At 42.5% G+C, this 27853-nt stretch overlaps 1 protein-coding gene across 1 annotated transcript in view; it reads right to left on the minus strand.

Annotated features, from left to right (window-relative positions):
* The window catches only part of esyt1a (extended synaptotagmin-like protein 1a), a 161708-nt gene extending 137349 nt beyond the window's left edge, over positions 1–24359 (minus strand). The window contains exon 1 of the mRNA XM_072567235.1: positions 23446–24359. Within this exon, the coding sequence (XP_072423336.1) occupies positions 23446–23772 (327 nt within the window). The 5' untranslated portion in view covers positions 23773–24359. The remainder of the gene's footprint in view (positions 1–23445) is intronic.
* Between the last annotated feature and the right edge of the window lie 3494 nt (positions 24360–27853).

Genomic DNA, 27853 nt, shown 5'->3' on the forward strand with positions numbered 1-27853 from the left:
GGGGAAAGTGCCAGAATGGGAGGGTGGGTCGTAGGGGGGTGTGGACCTGACCAGGTAGTCACGGAGGGAACGGTCTTTGCGGAAGGCGGCAAGGGGTGGGGAGGAAAATATATCCCTGGTGGTGGGGTCTTTTTGGAGGTGGCGGAAATGTCGGTGGATGATTTGGTTGCCGTATCTGCTCCCAGGAGGACCAGTTCCACCATAGGACACACCAGATGGCCTCCTTCTTTAGAGACTGCAATTTCCCTTCCCACATGGTTAAAGATGCCCTCCAACGCATCTCGTCCACATCCCGCACCTCTGCCCTCAGACCCCACCCCTCCAACCGTAACAAGGACAGAACGCCCCTGGTGCTCACCTTCCACCCTACAAACCTTCGCATCAACCAAATCATCCACCGACATTTCCGCCACCTCCAAAAAGACCCCACCACCAGGGATATATTTCCCTCCCCACCCCTTTTCGCCTTCCGCAAAGACTGTTCCCTCCGTGACTACCTGGTCAGGTCCACATCCCCCTACGACCCACCCTCCCATTCTGGCACTTTCCCCTGCCACCGCAGGAACTGTAAAACCTGTGCCCATACCTCCTCCCTCACCTCTATCCAAGGCCCTAAAGGAGCCTTCCACATCCACCAAAGTTTCACCTGCACATCCACCAATATCATTTATTGTATCCGTTGCTCCCGATGTGGTCTCCTCTACATTGGGGAGACTGGGCGCCTCCTAGCAGAGCGCTTTAGGGAACATCTCCGAGACACCCGCACCAATCAACCAAACCGCCCCGTGGCCCAACATTTCAACTCCCCCTCCCACTCTGCCGAGGACATGGAGGTCCTGGGCCTCCTTCACCGCCGCTCCCTCACCACCAGACGCCTGGAGGAAGAACGCCTCATCTTCCGCCTCGGAACACTTCAACCCCAGGGCATCAATGTGGACTTCAACAGCTTCCTCATTTCCCCTTCCCCCACCTCATCCTAATTTCAAACTTCCAGCTCAGTTACTGTCTCCTTGACTTGTCCGACCTGCCTATCTTCTTTTCCACCTATCCACTCCACCCTCTCCTCCTTGACCTATCACCTTCATCTCCTCCCCCACTCACCCATTGTACTCTATGCTACTCTCTCCCCACCCCCACCCTCCTCTAGCTTATCTCTCCATGCTTCAGGCTCACTACCTTTATTCCTGATGAAGGGCTTTTGCCCGAAACGTCGATTTCGCTGCTCGTTGGATGCTGCCTGAACTGCTGTGCTCTTCCAGCACCACTAATCCAGTAATTTGGCTACTCAAGCCTGCTCTATCATTCAATAGGATCACGGTTGATCCAACACTCCTCACTGCACTTTCCTGCCCTTTCCCCATAACCCTCAACTCCCTGAAAGATCAAGAATCTATCTCAGCCTTAAATATACACAAAGACTCTGTCCCCATAGCTCTCAACCTTTTGAGAAGAGAATTCCTCCTCATTTCAGTGTTAAGCTGGCACCCCTTTATTCTGACACTATGCCCCTCTGGTCCTAGAATCTCCCATGAGGGGAAACATCCTTTCAGTATTTACTCTGTCAAGCCCCATAAGAATCCTGTATGTTTCAATGAGATCACCTCTCATTCTTCTAAACTCCAAACAGTAGAGTTCCAACCTGTTGAGCCTTTGCTCACAAGACAATCCCATTTTCTCTGAAGTGTGTCCAATGAAATACCTGTTCTCACATAAAGGGGTCTCTGAATATCCAGATTTTCTTCTCCGTTTAAAAGTACTGTTCTTCGGTCCTCCCTTCCAAACTGAAAAACTTCACATTTTTTCCACATCATACTCCACTTACCAACTTATTGCCCACTTATGTAATCTATTAATATCTCCCTGTAAACTGTATCCACCTCACAACTTGCTGTTCTAACTATTATTGTGTCATTTACAAATTTGGTTAGAGTACATTTACTTCCTTTTTCCAAGTTATTGATATATATTATAAACAGCTGCAGTCCCAGCACTGATACCTGTCAAACCCACTGGTCACAGTTTGCCAACCTGAAAAAGAATCCCTTATCCACACTTGCTGTTTCCTACCCATGAGCTAATTCTCTATCCATGCCAATATACTACCTCCAACACAATGGGCTGTTATCTTCTGACTTAACTTTTTATGAGGTATCTTGTCAAATGTCTTCTTAAGGTCTAAATGCAATATATCTACCAGTTCCCCTCCATTCACTCTGGTTGAAATCTCCTCAAAAAGTTATAATAAATTAGTCAGACACAATTTTCTTTTCATGAAGCCATGCTGAGTCCGTTTGATTAGATTATGGTTATCGAAATGTGCTGCTATTACTTCTTTAATAATTGATTCCAACACTTTTCCAACAACAGATATTGGGCTAATCAGCGTTGAATTACCTGCTTTTTACCTCCCTCCCTTTTTGAATAGGGTTGTCACATTAGCAGTTCTCTAATCCTCTGATTCTTCTCCAGAATCCATTTATAATTGAAAAATTACAACCAATGCATCCAATATCTCTATAGCTATGTCTTTTAGGATCCTAGGATGCAAGACATCAGAGCTAGAGGGTTTATTTGCCCTTAGACCCATTAGTTTGTCTAATACTATTTATTTAATTATGGTGACGGTACTGAATTCCCTCCTTTAATCTTTAGTATTAATGGGATGTTCAAAGTATCTTCCATTGTAAAGGCAAATGCAAAATATCTATTTAACTCCTCTGCCATTTCCTTGTTCCCCATAATGTCTTGCTAGATTCATTTTCTAAGGGGCATATATTCACTTTGACCTTTGATGTCCTTGTTATTACATTTAAAGAAGCTCTTATTCTCAGGTTTTATATTCTTCACTAGTTGCTTATTTTCTCTCTCTTTGTTAGTAGTCCTATACTGGATTCTGAATTTATCCCAGCCTTTAGGATATCACTGACTTTGGTCTCATTGTATGCTTTTTCTTTCAACTTAATATTCTCCTTACCTTCCTTGGTTAGCCATGGTTATTTTATCCTTCCCTTTAGAATTTTTCCTCCTTAATGAGCTGTATTTTGGCTGAGTCACGAATTACTTCCTTAAATGTCTGTCACTGCTTGATTACTGTCATCTTGCTAATCTATCTCCCCAGTTCACTTTTACTAACTCTATCCTCATTTCATTGTAATTCCCTTTATTTAAGTTAAACACAGTTGTTTTCGACCCATGTTGCTCACTCTCAAACTTAAATTCTATCATGCTATGATCACTGCTACCTTTTACTCTCAGCTTATTTACTAAACCTGCCTCATTACCAGGTCCAAGATAGCCTGCTCCTTGGTTGGCTCCAAGAGATATTGCAGTGTCATCAATCAGGATTTTAGTGCAGCAAGATTACCACTTAGATTATTAAAACAATAAGAAATGGAAAGAGTCCATTCAGCCCCTCAAGTCTGTTCAGCCATTCCATGGGATTATGGTTGATTTGTATGTCAACTCCATTTATTCTCCTTGACTCAAAAATTCCTGAATAACCTCGTCCAACAACAATCTATCAACCTCAGTTTTGAAACTATTAACTGGTGTCCTCCTTCAGCCTTAACCTTTTTGAGGGAGAGTGTTGCAGATTCCCACTACTTTTTAAATGAAGAAATGTTTCCTGACATCGAAGATTCTTTGATCATCCCTGAATGGCCTGGTTCTAATTTTAAGGTTCTGTCCCTTTCTTCTGGACACCCAGCAATGCAACTATAAGCTTCAATCCCTCAAACCTGGATGGCATCTGGAAAGCGGATTTTGAGCTGATAGTATCCACTGAGTATATTCCCCATTAGGAAAGAAGCTCAATCTAAAAAATGTACCATCAGAAGGATGAAAGATTAGATTAGATTCCCTACAGTATGGAAACAGGCCCTTCGGCCCAACAAATCCACACTGAACCTCCGAAGAGTGACCCACCCAGACCCAGTCCCCTAACCTATACTGACCCCTGACTAATGCATCTAACACTACGGGAAATTTACCATGGCCAATTCAGCTGACCTGCACATCTCTGGACTGTGCGAGGAAACCGGAGCACCCAGAGGAAACCCACGCAGACACGGGGAGAATGTGCAAACTCCACACAGACAATTGCCCGAGGTGGGAATCAAACTTGGATCCCTGGCACTGTGAGGCAACAGTGATAACTACTGAGCCACCATGCAGACAAAGCTGCTGCTTTCCCAAACTTGCAATGAAATACATTTAAAAAACCATTAAATGAGAAGATGATTTTCAGATACAATAAGAGGAACAAGAAATTGGAATTTTGATCTCTCATGTCCCACAGGGTTTCAGGTATAGCAACAGCCAATTTGCCAACATGTTTGCAGCTTCACCAAAGCTGATTCCACACAAATAAACCCAGGATAGTACAGGTCAGAAGACTGGATTAATGATGCTGGAAGAGCACAGCAGTTCAAGCAGCATCCAACTCCACTAATCCAGTATTTGGTTTCCAACATCTGCAGTTATTGTGTTTACCAGGTCAGAAGACTGCCTTGTTGGTATCCTGCATAGTGCCCTGATTATCCTGCTCTCCCTTTATATTTCTGGTCATTCACTAGTTGATGCCATGACTAGGAGACAGAATTTGTTGCTTCATCAGTGCACTTCCATGATGTTATTGAATTCTTATTTCCCCTAAGCAACTCAAATTTGTCAATGGTCAGTCTGGGATGAAGTGTTACACACCAACCAAGTGCCATATTGAAATTCTGGAGTTCAACGATACCACCTGGGCATGGTTAGCATTGTACAATAAACCACAATATCCCTGGCAGGAAGAAGGAAACAAAAAGGAACTTTCTGTTTAAGAGAGAAATCTGTGTCACTCTTTTTCCAAACTCTAAAAAGATAGCATGTACCATACTGTTGTTATTGTAAATGCCTATCTCTTATTTTGCCCCATTATCCAATACTGGAAGACAACTATCAGAAATAGCAGGAAACAAAGAGTGAACAAAAGAGACTCTTGTTATAAATTTTAATGAGGTGGATTACTTTCCTGCGGCTCTGGCCTGTTTTCACAGACCACACCTACAATTCCAAACAATTTCCAACCTCAATGCCAAAAACAAAACCTTGTTGTCTGAGCAACAACTTAATAGAACTGGTTTGTTTTTTTCATGTCTGTGCAAATCTTATCACAGTGAGGCTGTCAGAACCTTTGTGAGAACATGGAAACAAAAGCAAAGTTCTGCATATGCTACAGATCTGAATTAAAAACAAAGTGTTGGAAAAATTCAGCAGACAATTGGATTGAATTAGAAATATTAACTCTATTTCTCTCTCCACAGATGCTGCCAGACCAGCTGAGTTTCTCCAGCAATTTCTATTTTTATGTTGGAGCACGTATCTCCACTTACACACAGAGCAGGAAGTGGCTGAGTGGTAATATCAGTGGATTTGAAATCCAGAAACCCAGGTTAATATTCTGGTAACAAGGATTCAAATCACACCATGGCAGATGGTGAAATTTGAATTCAATAAAATCTGCAATTAAAGGTAAATCTAAAAGCCACTGTGTAAATTATAGGCAACTGGATATGACCTGTCCTATTGGCAGGACAGACCCAAAAGAGGTGGCAGCAGAGTGGTAATCAGTCAGGAAGGGGTTCACCTGGGAAATCTCAACATCAACGGAATACCCCATGAAATCCCATTAAAACAGGCAAGAAAACTTTCTGCAGCTCCACTACTGATCAAGATGGTCAGGCCCTAAAGGAAATAGCTGCAAGACTGGGTCTGCAGCAGTTGGTAAGGGAACCAACAAGAGGGAAAAATATACTTGACCTCTTCCTTACCAATCTGCGGCTGCAGATGTATCTATCCACGACAGTATCAGTAAGAGCGACCACTGCACTGTCCTTGTGGAGACGAAGATATGCCCTTGCCAATGAGGGTGCCTTCAATTGTGTTGTGTGGCACTATTAGGCAAAAGTGAGCACTGCAGGTGCTGGAAATTAGAGTGGTGCTGGAAAAGCACAGCAGGTCAGGCAGTATCCGAAAAGCAGGAAAATCAACGTTTCGGGCAAAAACCCTTCATCAGGAATGAAGGGGCGCTGTTCAGTTCGCATAGCACTATTGCCTTGCTAACTGAACAGATCTAGCAATTCAATACTGGGCATCCAAGAGGTGCTGTGAGCCATCATCTGCAACAGAGTCATACTCCAGCACAATCTGTAATCTCATGGCCCATCATATCCCCCACTCAACTATTACCATCAAGCCTGGAGATCAACCCTGGTTCAATGGAGACTGCAGGATGGTATGCCAGGAGCAACACCAGGCATTCCAAAAATAAGATGTCAACCTAGTGAGGCTACGAAACAGGACTACTCATATGCCAGACAGCATAAGCAGCAAGTGATTCACAGAGCTAAGTGATCCCACAACCAACGGATCAGATCTAAGCTCTGCAGTCCTACCACATCCAGTCATGAATGGTGGTTGGTGATTAAACAACTCACTGGAGGAGGCAGCTCCACAAGTATCCCCATCCTCAAATGATGGAAGAGCCCAACATATCAGTACAAAAGATAAGGCTGAAGCATTAGAAAAACCATTCAACCAGAAGTGCCAAGTGAATGATCCACCTAGGGCTCCTCCAGTGGCCCCCACCATCACAATTCAATTTACTCCATGTGATATCAAGAAACGGTTGCAGGCACTGGATACTGCAAAGGCTATGGGCCCTGAAAACATTTCAGCAATAGGACTGAAGACTTGTGCTCCAGAACTTGCCGCTCCCCTAGCCAAGGTGTTCCAGTACAGTTACAACACTGGCATCTACTCGACAATGTGGAAAATTGCCCAGGTATATCCTGTAAATAAAAAGCAGGACAAATCTCTAATGATGGCTGCTAATCCTGACAACAATAAGTTGCAGCATGAGTTGACTATATTCCAGACATGGTCCTGACAGAAGACAGGCTTTTAGAGAGTCCTGAAGAGCACCCCATTCCACCACCTCCCCCCCCCCTCCCCCCCAAACTCCAGTCTATAATCAGGAGCTGTATATTATGATTCAGGCTATGTACTTGGTGGAAGAAATACATTGCCAGGGCACTCCATCTTGGAGGAGGCTTAACTCAAAAAACCCAGCTCTTGTTTTTGTTTTAAAGCACCAAATCACTCAATTAATTAAAATACAAGCACTACCCACATGGGCAGCCCAGTGGAGTTAGTTTTGGCTTTATCATGGTCTCGATGCTGCTGCTATTGGCTGCTTCGGGGGCAGATGCTAGTCAGCTTGTACATGATGCAGAGAACCCATCTCAAACAGCATTGATGATACATCTCAAGGACTTAAAGGGGTATCTACATGCAGTCCAAGTTTCAGAGGCATATAGAAAAGCCGGAAGGATGACTGTCTTACACATAAAGATCTTGGGATCAGCATGGATGTCACAGTCATTGCAGACTCTCATCCTTAGGCGTCTGATGGTGGCGCTTACAAATTGGATGCACATTGAGGTTAGCCTTAAGATGAGAGGTAGCTTCCCAGGTAAGGGAAATGTTCCACATTTGGGAAGATTTCTTTGTTGATTTTAATGTTGGAATGGACCAAAGCTTGACCGAGAACAGATTGGTAAAGGATTTCCATCACCTTGAGATTAAGGCTGAGGCCATTTCTTCGGTATGCTTCCGCAAAGGCATTAGGCAAGGCTTGAAGACTCTCTTCTGAGAAAGCAGAGATGGCATTGCCATCCACACGCTAAAGTTCCACAAGTGAGGGTGGTATCATTTTCTTCTTGGTTTCAGTGGTGGAGGTTGAAAAGGTTTCCATCTATCCTGTAGACAATGTCTATACGGCTGGCAAGCTTGTTCTTGACAAGATGGAGTATGGTGGCAATGAGGATGGAGAAATGGGTAGGGGTGATGACAAATTCATGCTTGACCTCAAAGGATTCTGTCATATTTACCACTGGGAAGGACCATCGTCAACATCTTGTGTTGGGGCCGGAGAATGTTGATGAATTTCACTGGAAAGCCGGCCTTTAACAATGCCTTCCATAGCACTTCCTGATTGAGTCAAAGGCCTTGGTCAGATTGATGAAGGGCATGTAGAGAGGTTAGTGTTGTTCCTGGAACTTCTCCTGGAGTTGCTGAGCAGCAAAAATCATACCCATCAAAGCCACAGTAACTTTCAAGAAGGATTTCCTCACGCTGGGAGAAGGCAGCTGGGAGGATTCGGGTGATGAGCTGCCTGGCGACGGAGAGTAGGGAAATTCCACAGTAGTTCCTACTGCCCACTTTATCTTCTTTCTTGAAGACAGTGGCACTGGCAGCATCCCTGAGGTTGGCAGGGATATCTTCTTTTTCCATTTTTCATGAGACTAATGGAGGCTTCAACTTCTGCCACACTAGGTAGGAGTCCAAGAACATCTTTGTCGGGGAGTTGGGGAATTTCCTCAAACACATTCTCATCTCCAGTTGTATCACAGTTTAGGAGTTCATTGAAAGGTTTTTCGACACAGGCTGATGTTTATTCTGTCTCTTAAAAGGATTCCATCTTTACTCCACACCGGTTGAAGCCATGGGTATTGGGTCCTGCAATTGCCTTGGTGACACTGAAGAAACCCCGGTGTCATGTTTGTCAGCAATGAGCTGCAGCTCCTTAGTTTTCTCAGTCTATCATTTGTTCTTGATGCCCCCAGCTCTTCTCTGTAACGCTGCCTTTTCTGTAACAGTAACTCTGCCTTTTCAGTTTGATGAGTTCTCCTCTTTGCTTCACTGACGATGTCACTCACCCAGGAATGGAGAGCTTTCCTCTTCTTGTCAATGAGGTCTTAGATGATGTGGTCATTAAACCAGTTTTGGTGTTTCCTGGTCATGTAGCCAATGGTTTCTTCACAACTTCAGATGATGGCTGTCTTCAGCTCTTTCCAGATTTCCTCCACCCCGTGAAAATGAACTCTTTGCAGCTTTTAGTGAAGACACTGTTGGAAGTTTGCTAGCCTTCTTGAAACTACTTAATGATGAGCGTTTTTCTGAAATGTTTCTTAGTCTTCAGCTGCTTCTAGTGGCATTTGATGGATATTGAGGAGCAAATGAGCTCCAGCAGTTCTCTCCAGCAGTCATCTGCACTGGTCATTGCTTTGGTAATGACAGCATCCTTTAGGTCTCTGGATCAAATGATGACATAGTTGATCATGTGCAAATGCTTTGATGTTGCTGTTACCTGGTTATTTCTTCAATACATTCGATCAAGTTGGTCAGAAATGAATTCCGGTTAGCAAAGCCATGCTGACTGTATCTCCATGTGCAGATTCATTCTATCCTTCAGAATTGCTTCCAATAGGTTCCCCAGCACTGAGGTTAGAAAGACTGGCCTGTAGTTTCCTGGTTTATCCCTTCTTGAATAACAGCACCAGGTTAGCTGTCCTCCAGTCCTCTGGTACCCCTCCTGTGGCGAGAGGAGTTGAAACTTATTGACAGCACCTCTGCTATTTCCTCCTTTGCCCCACTCAACAGCCTGGGATACATTTCATCTGGCCCAGATGACTTGTCTGCTTTTAATCCTGCCAGACCACACAGAACCTCTTTTCTGTCTGTACTAGTTTCTTTAATTATATCACAGTCCTTCTCCCTGATTTGCTTATCCACATTGTCCCTCTCACTAATGAACACTGACACTTCAATTCCACCTGCTGTCCTGGGATTTGAACTCTCGGCCTCAGAACATGAGCCTGGCCTCTAGATCATAAGTCCAATAACACAGTCACTTTGCCACCATTTCGCCAGTGAAAGAAAGTAGGGACTGCAGATGCTGGAGATCAGAGTTGAAAAGTGTGGTGCTGGAAAAGCACAGCACATTAGGCAGCATCTGAGGAGCAGGAGAGTCCACGTTTCGGGCATAAGCCCTTCATCAGAATTGTGATGAAGGAATTCCTGATGAAGGGCTTATGCCTAAAATGTCTATTTTCTTGCTCCTCGGATGCTGCCTGACCTGCTGTGCTTTTCCAGCACCACACCATTTCTCCAGTGTCATTCTGGTACTTTGCCCAAGTGATTATTCTTTTCTATATAATGACTGGACATTGAGCATCTGTTCTGAACAGAACGGGATAGCATTATAACCAAACCCAACGTTTTCCCCACTGCACACAGGGAGGGTTTCTGGTTGATCTGCTCCTCCCCAACCCTGGACCCTGAACTCACTGTTGACACTCTGCCTAAGATCAGCTTCATCCAGCATAGATATGGAATCAAACTCTTAAATGTTCCTTGCTATTACCAGCAGGCACCCAAGCAGCCAAAACAACACTAGTTTGAAGTATAAATACTGTTATTGCTGGTGCTGAAATGCATGCTTTAATTGTGAAAATTCATTAAGTTGCAAATCACAAAACAAAATTTTTAATTTAATACATTAAATTATTAAATTAATTATTTTGTTTTAATTATAATGTACCTGAGCAGCTAGCAAGTGCAGCACACCCAAAATGTAGTCTTACTGCAACGACCATCAGTATTTACTGTGGAAAAGGATTGAAAGATATAGACTGTAGGGAAATAGATGGTGACATCTTGCAAAATGTCCAGATTACAGAGGAGGAAGTGCTTGAAACGGGTAAAGGTGGATAAATCCCCAGGACCTGTTCAGGTGTACCCGAGAACTCTGTGGGAAGCTAGAGAAGTGATTGCTGGGCCTCTTGCTGAGATATTTGTATCATCGATAGTCACAGATGAGGTGCCAGAACACTGGAGGTTGGCAAACATGGTGCCACTGTTTAAGAAGGGTGGTAAAGACAAGCCAGGGAACTATAGACCAGTGAACCTGACCTCGGTGGTGGGCAAGTTGTTGGAGGGAATCCTGAGGGACAGGATGTACATGTATTTGGAAAGGCAACGACTGATTAGGGGTAGTCAACATGGCTTTGTGCGTGGGAAATCATGTCTCACAAACTTGATTGAGTTTTTTGAAGAAGTAACAAAGAGGATTGATGAGGGCAGAGCAGTAGATGTGATCTATATGGACTTCAGGAAGGTGTTCAACAAGGTTCCCCATCGGAGGCTGGTTAGAAAGGTTAGATCTCATGGAATACAGGGAGAACTAGCCATTTGCATACAGAAGTGGCTCAAAGGTAGAAGGCAGAGGGTGGTGGTGGAGGGGTGTTTTTCAGACTGGAGGCCTGTGATCAGTGGAGTGCCACAAGGATCGGTGCTGGGTCCTCTACTTTTTGTCATTTACATAAATGATTTGGATGTGAGCATAAGAGGTACAGTTAGTAAGTTTGCAGATGACACAAAAATTGGAGATGTCGTGGACAACGAAGAGGGTTACTTCAGATTACAACAGGATCTTGACCAAATGGGCCAATGGGCTGAAGTGGCAGATGGAGTTTAATTCAGATAAATGTGTGGTGCTGCATTTTGAGAAAGCAAATCGTAGCAGGGCTTATACACTTAATGGTAAGGTCCTTGGGAGTGTTGCTGAACAAAGAGACCTTGGAGTGCAGGTTTATAGCTCCTTGAAAGTGGAGTCGCAGGTAGATAGGATAGTGAAGAAGGCGTTTGGTATGTTTTCCTTTATTGGTCAGAGTATTGAGTACAGGAGTTCGGAGGTCATGTTGCCGCTGAGCAGGACATTGGTTAGGCCACTGTTGGTGGGTGTAGGACCATTTGGCGCAGCCACTTTGGCACGAGCGATTCGGCGCAGCTCTTATTTATTCCTTTTCAGGCTTACTTACAAGCATTAATGAAAGCAATAAAAAGAAAAATAATGTTTATTCCCTTCAGTAAAAATGATAAAAAGAAAATAAAAATGAAAGAAATAAGGCAAATACAAAATTGTTGATGGCATTTTAACGGGTTTATTTTACTTTAATAATTTGTATATTAATATGTTTTATTTTAATAATAGTAGTTTAATAACCACTACTGAATAACTACAAAACAGTTCTGCACCCAAATGGGTCGCGCCAAACTGGCCGCACCGAATCTCTCGTGCCAAAGTGGCTGCACCAAATGGTCCCACTCCGACTGTTGGAATATTCCGTGGAATTCTGGTCTCCTTCCTATCGGAAAGATGTTGTGAAACTTGAAAGGGTTCAGAAAAGACTTACAAGGATGTTGCCAGGTTGGAGGATTTGAGCTACAGGGAGAGGCTGAACAGGCTGGGGCTGTTTTCCCTGGAGCATCGGAGACTGAGGTTTATAGAGGTTTACAAAATTATAGAGGTTTACAACCTTATAGAGGTTTACAAAATTATGAGGGGCATGGATAGGATAAATAAACAAAGTCTTTTCCCTGGGGTCGGGGAGTCCAGAACTAGAGGGCATAGGTTTAAGGTGAGAGGGGAAAGATATAAAAGAGACCTAAGGGGCAACTTTTTCACACATAGGGTGGTACGTGTGTGGAATGAACTACCAGAGGAAGTGGTGGAGGCTGGTACAATTACATTTAAAAGGCATTTGGATGGGTATATGAATAGGAAGGGTTTGGAGGGATATGGACCAGGTGCTGGCAGGTAGGACTAGATTAGGTTGGGATATCTGGTCGGCATGGACAAGTTGGACCGAAGGGTCTGTTTCCATGCTGTACATCTCTAACTCGATGACTCTGTGACCACTGCAAGTCACTTAATTCCCCATGTTCAGATTATTTACAAATGTTAGGACTGCCTCTGGCAGCACCCAGTACCAGGGAAGCCTGTTGATATTTAAGCCAGAATCAGGCAGTCAGAGGCCTCCAGTGCCAACCCAGGTTTCTAGAACTCCTTGCTTCATGTGTTCTCTGTCTCATCTGACTTTAAAGGACAGAGCATAAGCCAATGCCCACTTCTTCCCCCATACTCTATCCCTGGTCTCACTACTATGACAGTTGTCGAGCTTTGTCCCATGCCCCATGCCCCATGATCATACACCCCCATCCCCAAAGAAACTCCTGGAAAAGCAACATAAAGGCAGAGATCCAGCATCTCAAGTCTCTATCCCTATTTCCTCTGCTTTATCACTAGGAAACAAAGCATGGGAAATGCAGCCCTATTCCTTTCTACCCTTCCTGTTCTCTGACTTGCCGTATTGCATTTTTCTTCCCAACACTGTCGCACATAATTATTTTTCTTTATTTTCCTACTCACCATTGATTCTCTCCCTTTCTGTTTTGATGTTAGAAGTGTAGTCTTGCTAAAATTTCACAGTAATGTCCCTGCCTCTTTTGAAAATTCTGTGAAAAACTACATTGTATTAGACTTGCAAGTAACGACTTCAGGGTACATTTGCACCAAAAATGTTTCTGCACAGTATCAGAAGACTAAACTAGAGTAGACTGCACATTCCAGTCCAGTCACATGCTTAGTCTAATTTATTGCTATGGCTAAATGTTGACTTTTATTTCGCCGAGCCTGAACATTTAGATCAGGCCATTCCATCCTCATATTTCAATACCACAACCCATTCAATACAGATCATCACAAGGTGTGACTTTTTAAAGAGTGCTCATATTCTCCATTAAACAATTTGCAACAATAACTGAAACTGGTCTTTAAAAATGCATGGTCTTGCAAAACAAAAAGAATCACTGCTACTGTACTGTGGGGTTTAAGTTCACAAAAATCCCCATGGCACCATGTTTCTAAATCTCAGTAAAACCTGCCTGAGGCAGTTTTGATCTAAACGAATAAGTTGTTCTATTCAAAGCTAAATGTATTTGATGACTGTTCAATTGACTGTAATGAACGTTGATACTGCTCAAAATAGAATTATCAAAGGGATACTGATACCGTAACAATGTTCGAAAAGCTGTGGTTTTAAGCCTTGATTTCTGCTGCATTGTGTGGCTTAGAGGAAATTTCGAAAAGATAAAGTCATCGATGCTCCATGCCAGGTGCTGCAGCTGCTCTTTTCATTTAAATTTTTCATGTTATCCTTGATGTCAGCTATACCAGCTAAGACTTGACTGTGCCAACCAGCCTATGGCTACTACTTCCCAGGTTGTTCTGCAGAACATAAGGATTGCTTTCATTGACCATCAGTTGTACATACTATTAAGCACATTGGCAAGTTAGTATTCATTTAGATGACACAATCCAACCATTGAAGCTGTGCCTTCATCACTGTAAGCTGCATGCTGCTTATGTTTGCCATTTGAGAACTTTCATGTCTTGTGCAACCAAGCAACAAAGTAATGGTCTTGGTTGATACTTTTGAGTTCATCAGCTGACATCTGCGGACAGTCCATATCTCTCAGCTGTATAGAAGAATGGCAAGAACAATAAAAGTGTTCCATGAAGCTATTTTTCAGCTCTGATCTCCAGCAAGGATGCCCCGAGGCATGGTTCATTGGCGAGACCAAGCAGACACTACGGCAACAGATGAATGGACGCCGCACAACAATCACCACTCAGGAGTGTTCCCTCCCAGATGGAGAACACTTCAGCGGTCCGGACATTCAACCTCAGACCTTCTGGTGACCATTCTCCAAGGTGGACTTCGGGACAAGCAACAACGCAAAGTGGCTGAGCAGAGGCTGATGGCCAAGTTCAGTAGCCATGGGGGTGGCTTCAAACAGGACCTTGGGGTCATTTCACACTACAGATGACCCCACTGCACTACACACTCTCTCACACACACACAAACACACCTACAGACCTTCTCTCGTATGCTCACACATACACACCCTCTCACAGACTTATACCCCTTCACATACATACACATATACACATTCTCTCACAGACAGTCACATCTATTAGCCCACACACACGTGTACATACACACACAAGTTTGTGGGGTGCATTTGTACTTGCAGAATTATATTTTATTTTGCTCAAATGCACGAATTCAAATACGATTCTGTAAATCCCTTTTTTAGAAATAGAATCAGTCTGAACATTGGGGCACACTTACAAAAACTTTAACCTCACACCTTCAATGCATTATTTGAGCTGACATGGCACCTATTGTTAAAGTTCACTTGAGAATGTAACTTTTAAAAAGTGTTCTGGGGTTTACATATGAAAGAACTGAAAACAATATGGTCATTCCAAAAGATGAGAGGCTTACAAACAATCCCGGTCTTTTTCAATATATAATTCTAGTTACATCACACTGTAAACTTTTGCTATAAATTCTGTGTCTTACGATCTTATACTCCACAACCACCTGATGAAGGAGCAGTGCTCCGAAAGCTAGTGCTTCCAATTAAACCTGTTGGATTATAACCTAATGTTGCGTGATTTTTAATTTTGTACACCTCAGTCCAACACCAGCACCTCCAAATTAAAAGAAAACATAGGCTGTGAGGAAACAATTCAGTGGGATTCTGAAATACTAGTATTTGGTTGTAGAGAATCTTGTGGTCAACATATAAACAGTATTGTTCGGAAACAAAGCCAGCTTCTTTTGGTGTCTAGGATTGAACAAATGTTGATCAGTATTCTCAGTGAATTGATCGAACCAATGGGTGATGTTAATGGATTTTGAACTTTAATTGCAGCCTTTACCTGATGTAAAATAAGTGTCTCGTTTAAAATAAACTTCAGATAAAGGATGTAATTGAGGAAATATTTGTGTTTTGTGAACATAATGTTCACTGAGTTGATGCACGTTGCTGCTTGAGAATAAAGCACTTCATTGTGGGCATCAGGCTGTGTCAGGTCAAATAGAGTTCTTTAGTAGCAGGTTCTGATATCATTTACATGATTACACTGTGGGGTGAATTTTCTCCTTTAACAATAAAATGGAAAATAACTATATTTTACAATATATTCCAGGAATGTGTGTTATGAGAATACAATTTGTTAATTTTAAGCAAAAACAGACTTGCTCCCATTTTCAATCCAGAGGAATGTCACCCTGTTCTCTTTAATATATATTCTTCACTGTAACCGCCCCACATATTCATTGTTTCCAAACGAACATGTATTTTGGCTTTCTCACTTTTTGCAATTAATTTTATTTTCTTTCCTCCCCAAACATTGACTGATAGTGTTGCAATCCTGACACCAGAAGGTACCAAAGGGTGGCTTGGGCATGACCACAGCTACTCCACAAAGTAATGTTTGCATCAAACGACTCCAGTTCAGGCACAAAATACAATTGGGGAACCAAATTGTGCCCTGGCACAGTGGTAATACTTATTACCTTACACTAGTTCACTTTGTGTAATTTCTGCCTTCTAACCAGTCTTCAAGATGTTTCCCCCTTATCTATTGAGAGCTGTCAAGTGTATTAGCATGATTGTTACTCCCTCATTTTAAGTGAGGCCATCCCTCTCTTTGCTGTTGTTTGAACATCAGCATTTAAAGACATTCTACTCTCAAGCTTGGTAACACATAGGAACTTACCCTCTTTAACAACATCCAGACTGTATTTTATGACTAGCTTTGATTTTATCTTTTTTTTTCCAAGATTCTTTAATATCCTGACTCTTGTCATCCACTTTCACTCACACTCTTCCCCAATGCACATGCCCGAAACATTTTCTTCAAATCACATCCTAGGTTGCTTTGTAACAGAAGTGTATCTTGTGATCTTTGCTCGTCAAATTGGTGACTGGAGTAAAATGAAAGTGGCTGACAACCTCAGCCAGCATTGTACACATATGTTCACGACTCTCTCACCTTCTGAGCTCCTTGTAAACATGATCAATGTATTTCCAAGAGTTAATCTGGCCTTTCATCTGCATTTTCAAACTGCTTCACCCAATTTAAGAAATCTGACACTTTCTCTGCTTATTGTTTGTTAAGCATTCTGATTTGTTTATCTATCTTATTAACAGTGAATACTGACATTACCATTCACTGATAAAGGCTTGGCATAGTGAATGGTTACTACAGGAAAGTGGAAAATGTACTTTTTCCAAATATTGAGATAATAAAATGTGAGAAACATAATATTGGAGAAAAACTCAAGCTCCAATTAAAAATTATTTGGAGTTTTGAAATCCCTTTTTAAGACTTCTTGTTAAAACTGAGTCAATCTATCACTTGTAGTTTTGATTTCCATACCCTATGTAATTAGATCTACGGAGAGGTATTGAATGATATTTGAACAATGTTAATTTTGACTATATTTCTATATAACCCTTCATCCACCGAATCTAATCTGTTCCCCATCCTCTAGCGCATCTCTCCTTTCTACCAAGACAGTACACAGTAATTGATGCATAATGCAATCAAAACGTTCAGTTAGTTTGAGAGGCTCTAGGTGGGATAAACTCCCAGCGGGTAAAGATTCATTTTACTTTATACAGAAGCAATGTATTGAAAATGACTGTGGAAGCAGCTTTTAAATTAGTTTCATTCAATTGCTGCAATCTGAAGCATGCTTCATTATTTATATGACATTAACAGGATGTGATGCACTCAAAATTGGCAAGACTAACGTCAGAACATTGATACGTGTACATATATTTGTGAAGACAAAAATTCTCAGACTGACAAAGCAGAGAATGAGGTAAATTAAACTGCATTTATTTCAATGCAAGAGGCCTAACAGGGAAGGCAGATGAACTCAGGGCATGGTTAGGAACATGGGACTGAGATATCATAACAATTACAGAAACATGGCTCAGGGATAGACAGGACTCGCAGCTTAATGCTGTAGGAAAGCTAGAAGGGGGGGGGGTGGGGCAAGAGCGAGGAGGGGGAGTGGCATTTTTGATGATGGGTAACATTACAGTTGTGCTTAGGGAGGATATTCCTGGGAATGCGTCCAGGGAAGAAGTTATTTGGGTGGAACTGAGAAATAAGAAAGGGATGATCACCTGATTGGGATTGTACTATAGACCCCCAATAGTCAGTAGGAAATTGAGATACAAATTTGTAAGGACATCTCAGCTATCTGTATGGATAATAGGGTGGTTGTGGTAGGGGATTTTAACTTTCCAAACATAGACTGGGACTGCCATTGTGTTAAGGATTTAGATGGAGAGGAATTTCTTAAGTGTGTACAACACAATTTTCTGGTTCAGTATGGTGCAAGGTGCAAAATTTGACCAAATCTTGGGAAATAAGGCAGGGCAGGTGACTATGTCAGTGGGGAAGCACTTTGGTGCCAGCGACCATAATTCGACCATAATTCAGCGACCAGATTTAAAATAGTGATGGAAAGGGATAGACCAGATCTAAAAGTTAAAGTTTGAAACTGGAGGAAGGCCAATTTTGATGGTATTAGGCAAGAACTTTCAAAAGTTGATTGGGTGCAGATGTTCGCAGGTAAAGACATGGCTGGAAAATGGAAAGCCTTCAGAAATGATATAATGAGAGTCTAGAGACAGTATATTCCTGCTAGGGTGAAAGGAAAGGCTGATAGATGCAGGGAATGCTGCTTGACTAGAGACATTGGGGTTTTGGTCAAGAAAAAGAAGGAAGCATACATTAGGTATAGACAGGATAGATCAAGTGAATTCTTAGAAAGAGTAGTAGGAGGAGCATATTTAAAATGGAATTCAGGAGGGCAAAAAGGGGGCATGAGATAGCTTTGGCAAGTAGGGTTAAGGAGAATCCAAAGGGTTTTTACAAATATATTAAGGACAAAAGGGTAACTAGGGAGAAAATAGGGCCCCTCAAAGATCAATAAGGCAGCCTATATGGGAAACCGCAGAAGATGGGAAAGATACTAAACGAGTATTTTGCATGAGTGTTTACTGTGGTGAAGGACATGCAAGGTACAGAATGTGAGGAAATAGATGGTGACATCTTGAAAAACGTCCATATTACAGAGGAGGAAGTGCTGGATGTCTTGAAACCCATAAAAGTGGATAAATCCCCAGGACCTGATCAGGTGTACCCTAGAACTCTATGGGAAGCTAGGGAAGTGATTGCTGGGCCTCTTGCTGAGATATTTGTATCATCAATAGTTACAAGTGAGGTGCCAGAAGACTGGAGGTTGGCTAACGTGGTGCCATCATCATGATGGGGTTATATTATAGGCCTCCTGATATTCAGCGGCAGATTGTGGAAAGATGTAAAAACAACAGGATTGTAGCAGTGGGTGATTTTAGTTTCCCCAGTATTGATTGGAACTCCTTTAATGCCAGGGCTTAGATGGGGCGGATGTGTTAGGTACATTCAGGAGGGTTTCTTGAGACAATATGTAGACAGCTCAACTAGACAACAGGCCATACTGGACCTGGTAATGGGAAATGAGCCCGGCCAGGTGATCAAAATTTCAGTGGGGGAGCATTTTCATAAAATGAACAAGGGCAGAACCTATGCAGTTAATGGGAGGGCCCTGGGCAGTGCTGTTGAACAGAGACCTAGGGGTTCAGGTACATAGTTCTTTGAAAGATGTATTGCAGGTAGGCAGGGTGGTTAAGAAGGCATTTAGCACACTTGCTTTCATTGCTCCTTCCATTGAGTATAGGAATTGGGATGTTATCTTGAGGTTGTAGGGGACATTGGTGAGGCCACTTTTGGAGTACGGCGTTCAGTTTTGGTTACCCTGCTATAGCCAGGATATTATTACATTGGAGGGGGTTCAGAAAAGATTTACCAGGATGTTGTTGGCACTGGAGGGTTTGAGTTATAAGGAGAGGCTGAATAGGCTGGAACTTTTTTCACTGAAACATAGAAAGTTGAGGGGTGACTTTATAAAATCATGAGGGGCATAAATAAGGTGAATTTCAAATTCCTTTTCCGTAGGGTGGGGGAGTTCAAAACTAGGGGCCATATTTTTAAGATGTGAGGAGAAAGATTTAGAAAGGTCCTATAGTATGTGCAATGAACTTCCAGAGGAAATGGTAAATGCAGGTACAGTTACAACATTTAAAAGACATTTGGACAAGTAGGTTTAGAGGGATAAAGGCCAAACACAGGCAAGTGGGACTTGTTTGGTTTGGGAAACTTGGCCAGCATGGACAAGTTGGACTGAAAGGTCTGTTTCCATGCTGAATGCTGTATGACTCCATGACCCTCCTTGCAAAAAAGTGCCTTTACTTAACATCTTCCCTTGACAATGATATGTGGGAACACAAATCCCATCTGTTCATGATGCAGTAAATTAGAGTTTTTCAAGGCACAAAAACCATCCAGGGTGATAAAACCGTAGAGATCAAAAGTGCATGCGCTGCACCCATTTTTTTAATTTAAAAATTCAAGTTTGGTATATATGGTGTCTACAATGAGAGGGAATAGGGCACTGTAACCTCTACTATTTGCAATCTCTCCTCCCCTCTTTGCGATCAACTACCTCAACATCGATACAAGTGACTACAGGTCGTTTTGTTACAATGTGCGTTGTGTCAGCGTGAATTCGCTGTAAAAACAGCGTCCCCTATTCATCAATCACTTTAAAGCACGAACTTTTAAAACTTGTGTTGACTGTAACACGATTACATCACCGACACTTTGTATTGTGCGATTCTTGTATAGAGTGGGATCACACAGAAATGCGATTATCATGCTGCAGAAGAAATGACTGTACTACATAGTTCTACTTTAATGGAACAGTGGTTGTGATCTCTGCGATCAAGGTTGTCAAGATCCACAATTGTAAGCTTATAACAAAATGTGTAACTATGCTAACAATGTATTTTGCTTCAGAGCAACATCTGTACCGGAAAGAAAGGGAAGATTCATTTCACAGGCAAATAATCTTTCAATAAGGAATTTCTACCACATCTGATCAGGCAAATTATCAAAAAGGAAATTTTTTTTTATTGTCGGTTGTGGACCTCACTAACTATACCAATATTTACTGTCCATCCCTAATTGCCCTCAAGAAACTTATGGTGAGCTGCCTTCTTGAAACACCGTACTCCATATGTAATTACGCCCACAATGCTGTTAGGGATGGAGCTCCAAGATAATGGAAGAACGGTGATATATTTCCAAGACAGGATAGTGAGTGGCTTGGAGGGGAATTTACAGGTGGTGGTGCTCGCCGGTGTCTGCTGCCCTTGTCCTTGTAGGGGGAAGATGCTGCAGATCGGAAGGAGCTATCCAAGGAGTTTTAGCGAGTAGTCATGTAAATGGCATACATGGCTGCCAATGTGTGTCAGCAGGAGAGGCAGTAAATGTTTATGACAATAGATGGGGTTCCAATCCAGCAAACTGCTTTGTTCTGGAGTGTGTCAAGTATTTTACATTAGAGCTGTACTCATCCAGGCAAGTCGATAGCACTCCACCACACTTCTGACTTGCACCTTGTAAGTGACTGACAAGCACTGGGGAGAAAGAACGGGAGTTGCAATTTCCTAATCTCTGACCTGTTCATTTGCTAATGTATTTATATGGCTGATCCAGTTCAGTTTCTGATCAATAGTATTTTCCCAAGATGTTGGTAGTGGGGATTGAGTGACTGTAATCCATTTGAACATCAAGGGAAGATGGGTCTATCATGCCACAGAGTGTCAGGCAACGTTACTTCTCACTTCATCAGCCCAAATGTGGATACTGTCCAGATTTTGCTGCATTTGAACATAGACTGCTTCAGTATCTGAGTTGCAAATGATACAAAACATTGCACAATCATAAGCAAACATTCCCACTTTGACCTTATGAAGTGGCTAAAGATGACTGGGCCAAAGACACTACTCCAAGGAACTGGGGCTCTTATGACACAGTAATTGTGTTCTTACCTCTGAGCCAGAGTCCCACCCACTCCAGATGTGCATCATAAGATGTCTGAAGAGGTTGATTAGAGGCGGGAAGCCAGAGTCTAGATCAGAGTGGTGCTGGAAAAGCACACCAGGTCAGGCAACATCCGAGGAGCAGGATGCAGATATGGACCCAAGAGTTGTATACCAAATGGAATGCGAGAGTAGCAAGTATCCTTGACAGCAAGACGGTATTTAAGTAGGGGAAGTCGATGAAGTATTGGCAAATATGAATTGGAGTGAAGGTAGTGTCCAGTAAGTGCAGTTGTACTTGATGCAAATGAAGTTCTTTGTTAGGTGGTCATTGTACCCTTGGTTTATCGCTGCAAGGTGCCACAAGTTTCCTCAATTCAATCATCTTCAGCTGCTCAATTCTGAATTACGTCCACTCGCCAAAGATTGAGTGTGGAGCTGTGGCTGCTGATTATTAGTGTATAACTCTATTCACAGCTCCAGATAATGAAGTAGCCAGTTAGGTTACAGTAGGATGTGGATATCATTTGGGGCTTGGGACTTGATCAACCATTTTCTACTGGTCTTGGCTAGATGGCACAGCGGTGGTGTCCCTACCTCTGGACTAGAAGACCTGGATTTAATTCTCATCTGCTCCAGAGGTGTGTCACAACATCTTGGAACAGGTTGATTAGAAATATCTATGTTAATGAACACCTGCAGAGATGTCCTGGAGCTGAGATGACTGACCTCCAATAACCATAATCATCTTCCTTTGTGCCATGTATGACTCCACCCAGTGGCAAGTTTGATCTGATTCCCATTGTCTGCAGTTTTGCTAGGGTTCCGAGGTGCCACATTTGGTCAAGCGTGGCCTTGATTTTGAGGGCGGTCACTCTCATCACACCATTCAAATTCAGCTGTTTTGTCCATGTTAGAACCAAGTCTGTGCACCCTAGTGGAACCCAAACTGAGTATCACTGAGCAGGTTATCCCTTAGCAACTGCTGTTTGATAGCACTATTGGTGGCCCTTTCCAACTTTTTTTTAAACTGGTGATTGACAGTAGACTGATATGGTGCCAACTGGCCAGGTTGGATTTGTCCTGCTTTTGTACACAGGACATACCTGGGCAATTTTTCACTTTGCCGGATAGATACTGATGCAGGAGCTATACTGGAACAGACTGGATAGGAAATGGCAAATTCTGCAGCCTAAGTCTTCAGTACTATTGCCAGAATGTTATCAGGGCCCAGATCCTTTGCATTGTCTAGTACCTTCAGATATTTTTTGATATCCCATGGAATTAATTAAATTGACTGAACATTGGCATATGATACTGGAGGCCTCTGAAGGAGGATGAGATGAATCATCCACTCAGCATTTCTAACTAAAGGTTGATGCAAGTGTGTAAGCCTGATCTTTTACACTATGTTGAGCTCCCTCATCATTGAGGATGGGGATCGTTGTAGAACTACAGTTCAAAATATATTATACCAACCAAGTCATGCAACGTCAAAAAATATGCAATGATCTCACCCTGTTGAAATTTCTAATCCATCACTCGCAATCTTAACCGCAGAAATACAATGCCAAATGTTCGTTCATGAAGAAATGATATTTTTATGTAAGAAACTGAGCTATTACGTTAAAATAACTCGCAGAAATAAAATCGCATTTAAAATTATTCACATTTTTTCTAAGATGCACGCATTTTAATGATTCTTTTAAATGTTCTTTACTCCTGCAGATATCCGTAGGAAATCACAAACCCCCTTGGTAGAAAGGGTTAATTGAGGTAGCACTAGGACCCCGCGCATCCCTCCCTGTTCAAATTTTCTGACTGGGATTGTAATTCCCCATAGAGTCAAAAACTTTACAGCTAAAAAGAATTCTTGTACTTTCTACACAGCGAGACTTCCCGCTGTATGCCCCTTACCCAAGCTGGCAGGCTCTTGTTTGTTCTTTTTCTGGTGACGTTCTCTTCGTTTTCCAGGAGGTAGAAGGCGTCCCTCAGCTTGTTCTGTTTGCTCTGTCTCCGCATTTTCCACCCCATCCACAGCATCAGTCCGAAAACCAGAAAGCTCACACTCAGCCCGAAGTAACCGGTTAGATAGATCAACATGAGCCACAGAAGTGTTTTGCCGAAGCGAGTTAACAGAGTCATCATGTCGGTAGCAGCGAGACTTGGAACCCCGGCTTCATCAGGGGTCCCGCCAATTGAGGTTGGCACTCCCTCCTCGCGAGCACTGTACTTTCGATCCATGGGGTGATTCCGTTTTGTGTTCAATTTGCACAAAGGAAAGCTTTTTTTAAAAAAAGGCAGGGCGAACAAAAAATTGACAACAAATAAAGTGGACTAGTTTTAGTGAAGAGCACGGTAAGTCATCTCAGCGCGAGCGGCCGGGGTTCCTCCCAAACTGCAGCAGACCAGGTTCCGGAAAATAACGAATCATACGATCTCAACACGATTTACTAGGTGTCAGAGATTCGTACGAAAAATCGCGGCTACATTCACCCTGCGTCTGTCCGCAGCAAGAACTGAAACCGAGTTCTCCTCCCTTTCTCTTATAGCCTCTTCCTAGAGGGCGTTGCTCGCGTCTGCATCCTGAAAAAATTCTTTCCTCAGACTCTCTGCTTTTTTTTCCCCAAGATATTTGCAAGCGGCTACAAATCTCAAATTCATTTCTAACCACGCTTTTTCAACTCCACCAAGAAGTCGAGGAAAGCACTTAATTCATACTGTATCCACAGTGACTTAGCTAGTGTGTTGTTTTTGAAGTCAGAAAGTTTTACCTCAAATGAAAGACCAGACCCACGCCTAAAGGGGTGAGCCAAACCAAACCTCCACTTCAGCCGACTGCAAAAAAACTTCCGTCATATCCGTTCACTCGCATTTTTTTTAAAAAGTACCATCTTGTTCTTAAACATATTGGTTATCAGCACTTTCTCAGTCCCAGCCCATGGTGCGATGACAAGTAAATTATAACCTAATTAAAGATCATACTGCATATTTCAAAGGCCAGGATTTATTCCGAAATTGTCAATTATGAAGGTTTTAAGGTTGGATACGAAGAGTTGTCAACAGTATAACAACTAAGCGCTATATTCCGTGAAATGGTAAATCAGTTTAGGAATGGTTTTCCAAGTTTGTCACAATGAAGGAATGTTCCTTTACCTACGTTGAAGTGTACTTATGACGGAGGTATCGGTCCAGACATTGTCACGTTATAAAACCAAACTTGAGTGACACTCCTAAATAAGTTACCACCTCACCTCTCCGACCTCCCCCGCCCCCCATCCGCCAGCTTCCAATTACGTACCTCACCAGTTCCCGTACCAGCAACGACAACGGTTGATTCATTAAGTATCTCAAAAGTTATCAGAATTTCCAACAGCTCAAAATCCCAGCCAAAATAATTTATTGCTGATTGTATCAGTGGCAGTTTTCGTAAAGAAGCATTCACATTCAAACATATTGAATATAGAACATTCTGAACAGCACCGCAACAGGGAATAGATTTTTTTTTAAAAACCCGGCTGTCTGGTATCAAAAGGCTGTTGCTTCTGACTAATTCTAATCGGTACAGATATTAGCCTTCTCATTCGCAAAAATAGTTTGAATTGTTCTTAGTTGAATCTGAATGACAAGTTATCACTATAAGCTGTATTACAACAGATGGTTGCCAGCTTTCTATTGGCAGAATAATAGAGCTTTTCAGGCTATAATACGCGTTTGTCTACAGCTGAGCAGTGAGATCAAATATATGCGAGAATATACTGTTTCGTGATGCTGTAAGTTTAAAAAAGACATTGATATAGCACCTTTCATGACCTAAGTTTTCAAAGCCCTTTACAACCAAACAAGTACTTTTAAAATATGGTTACTGTTGCCATGTAGGAAACACAACAGCCCGTTAACAGAGTAGAAAAAATTGTCGCTGTTGTGACTACAAGTTTTCAGCTAATTCTTTAGTGGAAAAGCCATACTGAAATTGTAATAATGATATTCCCATAACATTATTTTAAACACTGCTCTCAAATATATGATATTTATTTAACAATGCCATAGAAATTTCCAAAGTCTGAGTCTGGCAACTTCTCATCTGATCTTCCAAATTTATAGTCACGGTTCATAGTGCAGGAGCATAGTGGAATTGCAGGAGGACGACTAGCTAGGACAGGCTAGGAGAATGGGCAAAGTAGTGGCAAATGCAATACGATATGGGAAAATGTGAGGTTATGTACTGTGGAAGGAATAGAGGCATAGTCGATTTTCGAAAATGGGGAATGGCTTTGGAAATCTGAAGCACAGAAACTTAGGAGTCCAAAATTAGGATTCTCTTAAGATTGACATTCAGGTTCAATTGATAGTTGGAATGCAAATGCAATGTTAGAATTAATTTAAAGAGGGCTAGAATACAAGAGCAGGGACAGAGAAGATGTATAAGGCTCTAATCAATCTGCATTCCAATTATGATGAGCAGTTTTGGGCCCCATATCTAAGGATGTTCTAGCCTTGGAGGGGATTCAGAGAGGTTCACAAGATTGATCCAGAAATGAAGGATTTGTCATTGAGCAGTTGAGGACTCTAGGTCTGTACTCAATGGAACTTAGAAGGATGACTAGGAGGTCTGATTGAAACTCTCAGTAAACTGAAAGGGCCGAATAGAGTGGATGTGGAGATGCTTCCATGAGTAGGAAACTAGGACCTGAGGGCACAGCCTCAGAGTAAAGGGACAACCCTTTAGAACTGAGAGGAATTCCTTCAGCCAGAGGGAAGTGAATCTGTGGAACTCATTGCTGCAGAGGTCAAGTCATTGAGTGTACTTGAGAGATAGCTAGGTTCTTGATTAATAAGGGGATCAAGGGTTACCAGAGGAAGGCAGGATAATGGGGTTGAGAAACATATCTACCACAATTGAATGGTGGATCAGATCAATGGGCTGAATGGCCTAATTCTGCTACTATATACCTTAAGGACATCTTATGGTTATATTGCTGGCCTAGTAATCCAGAAGCCGGAACTAGGGATCTGAAGACATAGTTGGTTTGCTTAAAAAAAAATCAAAAAAACCGTGTTATGCTGGAAACAAATAAAAGACAGGAATTGCTGGATAAACTCAGCAGGTCTGGCAGCACCTGTGGACAGAAAGCAGAGTTAATGTATCAGGTCTAATAACCCTTTTTCAGAACTGTTCTAAAGGCGGCTCCCTGGACCAGACACGTCAATTCTGCTTTATTTCCATAGGTGCCACCAGATCTGCTGAGTTTTTCGAGCAAATTTGTTTTTGTAGTTGGCTAGCTCAATTGTTTGGGTGTCTGGTTAACAATGCAGTGATGTTCAAGTCCTGTACTAGCCGAGGTTCCCATGAAGGACTCTTTCTCAACCTCTCCCCTCACCTGAGGCATGGTGACCCTCAGGTTAAACCACCACGTCGTCTCTCTCTGACGAGACAGCAGCCCTATAATCTGATCAGACTATGGCAATGTTTCTTTTACAGTTGGGGAGTTCAAATTTAATTAATCAAAACTGAAGTGACGAAATGTCCAGCCATTTACCAGCTTCTCAAAGGCCTTACCTGGATACCGATTGACGAATTGACTGTGGAGTGGACCTGATGTGGTCCCAATGTCCTCCCTGACCTTGTGGTGTACTGATTTTTGAGGCCCAGACAAAAAACAAGACCTCCAGAGTGCCCAAGGCTGCAACCAGTGTCCAAGACCCCAACAGATCCATCCACTCACATTCCAAATGGCAGACTATCCACATCGCCTCCTGAACCTGACCAGAAGCAGCCACTTACCAAGGAAACGTGCTGACCGACAGGTGAGACTGAAACAATGCGGTTTTAAGTCCCCCTTCCCCAGTATACTCCTAGCAAATGTCCAAGCCATTGAAAACAAGCTGGACAAACTTAAAGCCAGACTTACCTACCAAAGGGAATTGTGTACTCTGCTATACAGAGATATAAGACTGTAAGACATAGGAGTGGAATGAAGGCCATTCAGCCCATTGAGTCTACTCTGCCGATGGGCATTTCAACTCCACTTACCCACATTCTCCCCATGGCCCTTAATTCCTTGCGAAATCAAGAATTTATCAATCTCTGCCTTGAAGGTTTCTATTAGATCTCCCCTCAACCTTCTAGACTCTAATGAATACAATCCCAGAATCCTTAGCCACTCATCGTAGGTTAGGCCTACCATTCCAGGGATCATCCGTGTGAATCTCTGCTGGCCACGCTCCAGTGCCAGTATGTCCTTCCTGAGGCGTGGGGCTCAAAATTGGACACAGTATTCTAAATGGGGCCTAACTAGAGCTTTATAAAGTCTCAGAAGCACAT

Source organism: Chiloscyllium punctatum, chromosome X (assembly GCF_047496795.1).
Source record: "Chiloscyllium punctatum isolate Juve2018m chromosome X, sChiPun1.3, whole genome shotgun sequence".
Taxonomy (NCBI): Eukaryota; Metazoa; Chordata; class Chondrichthyes; order Orectolobiformes; family Hemiscylliidae; genus Chiloscyllium; species Chiloscyllium punctatum.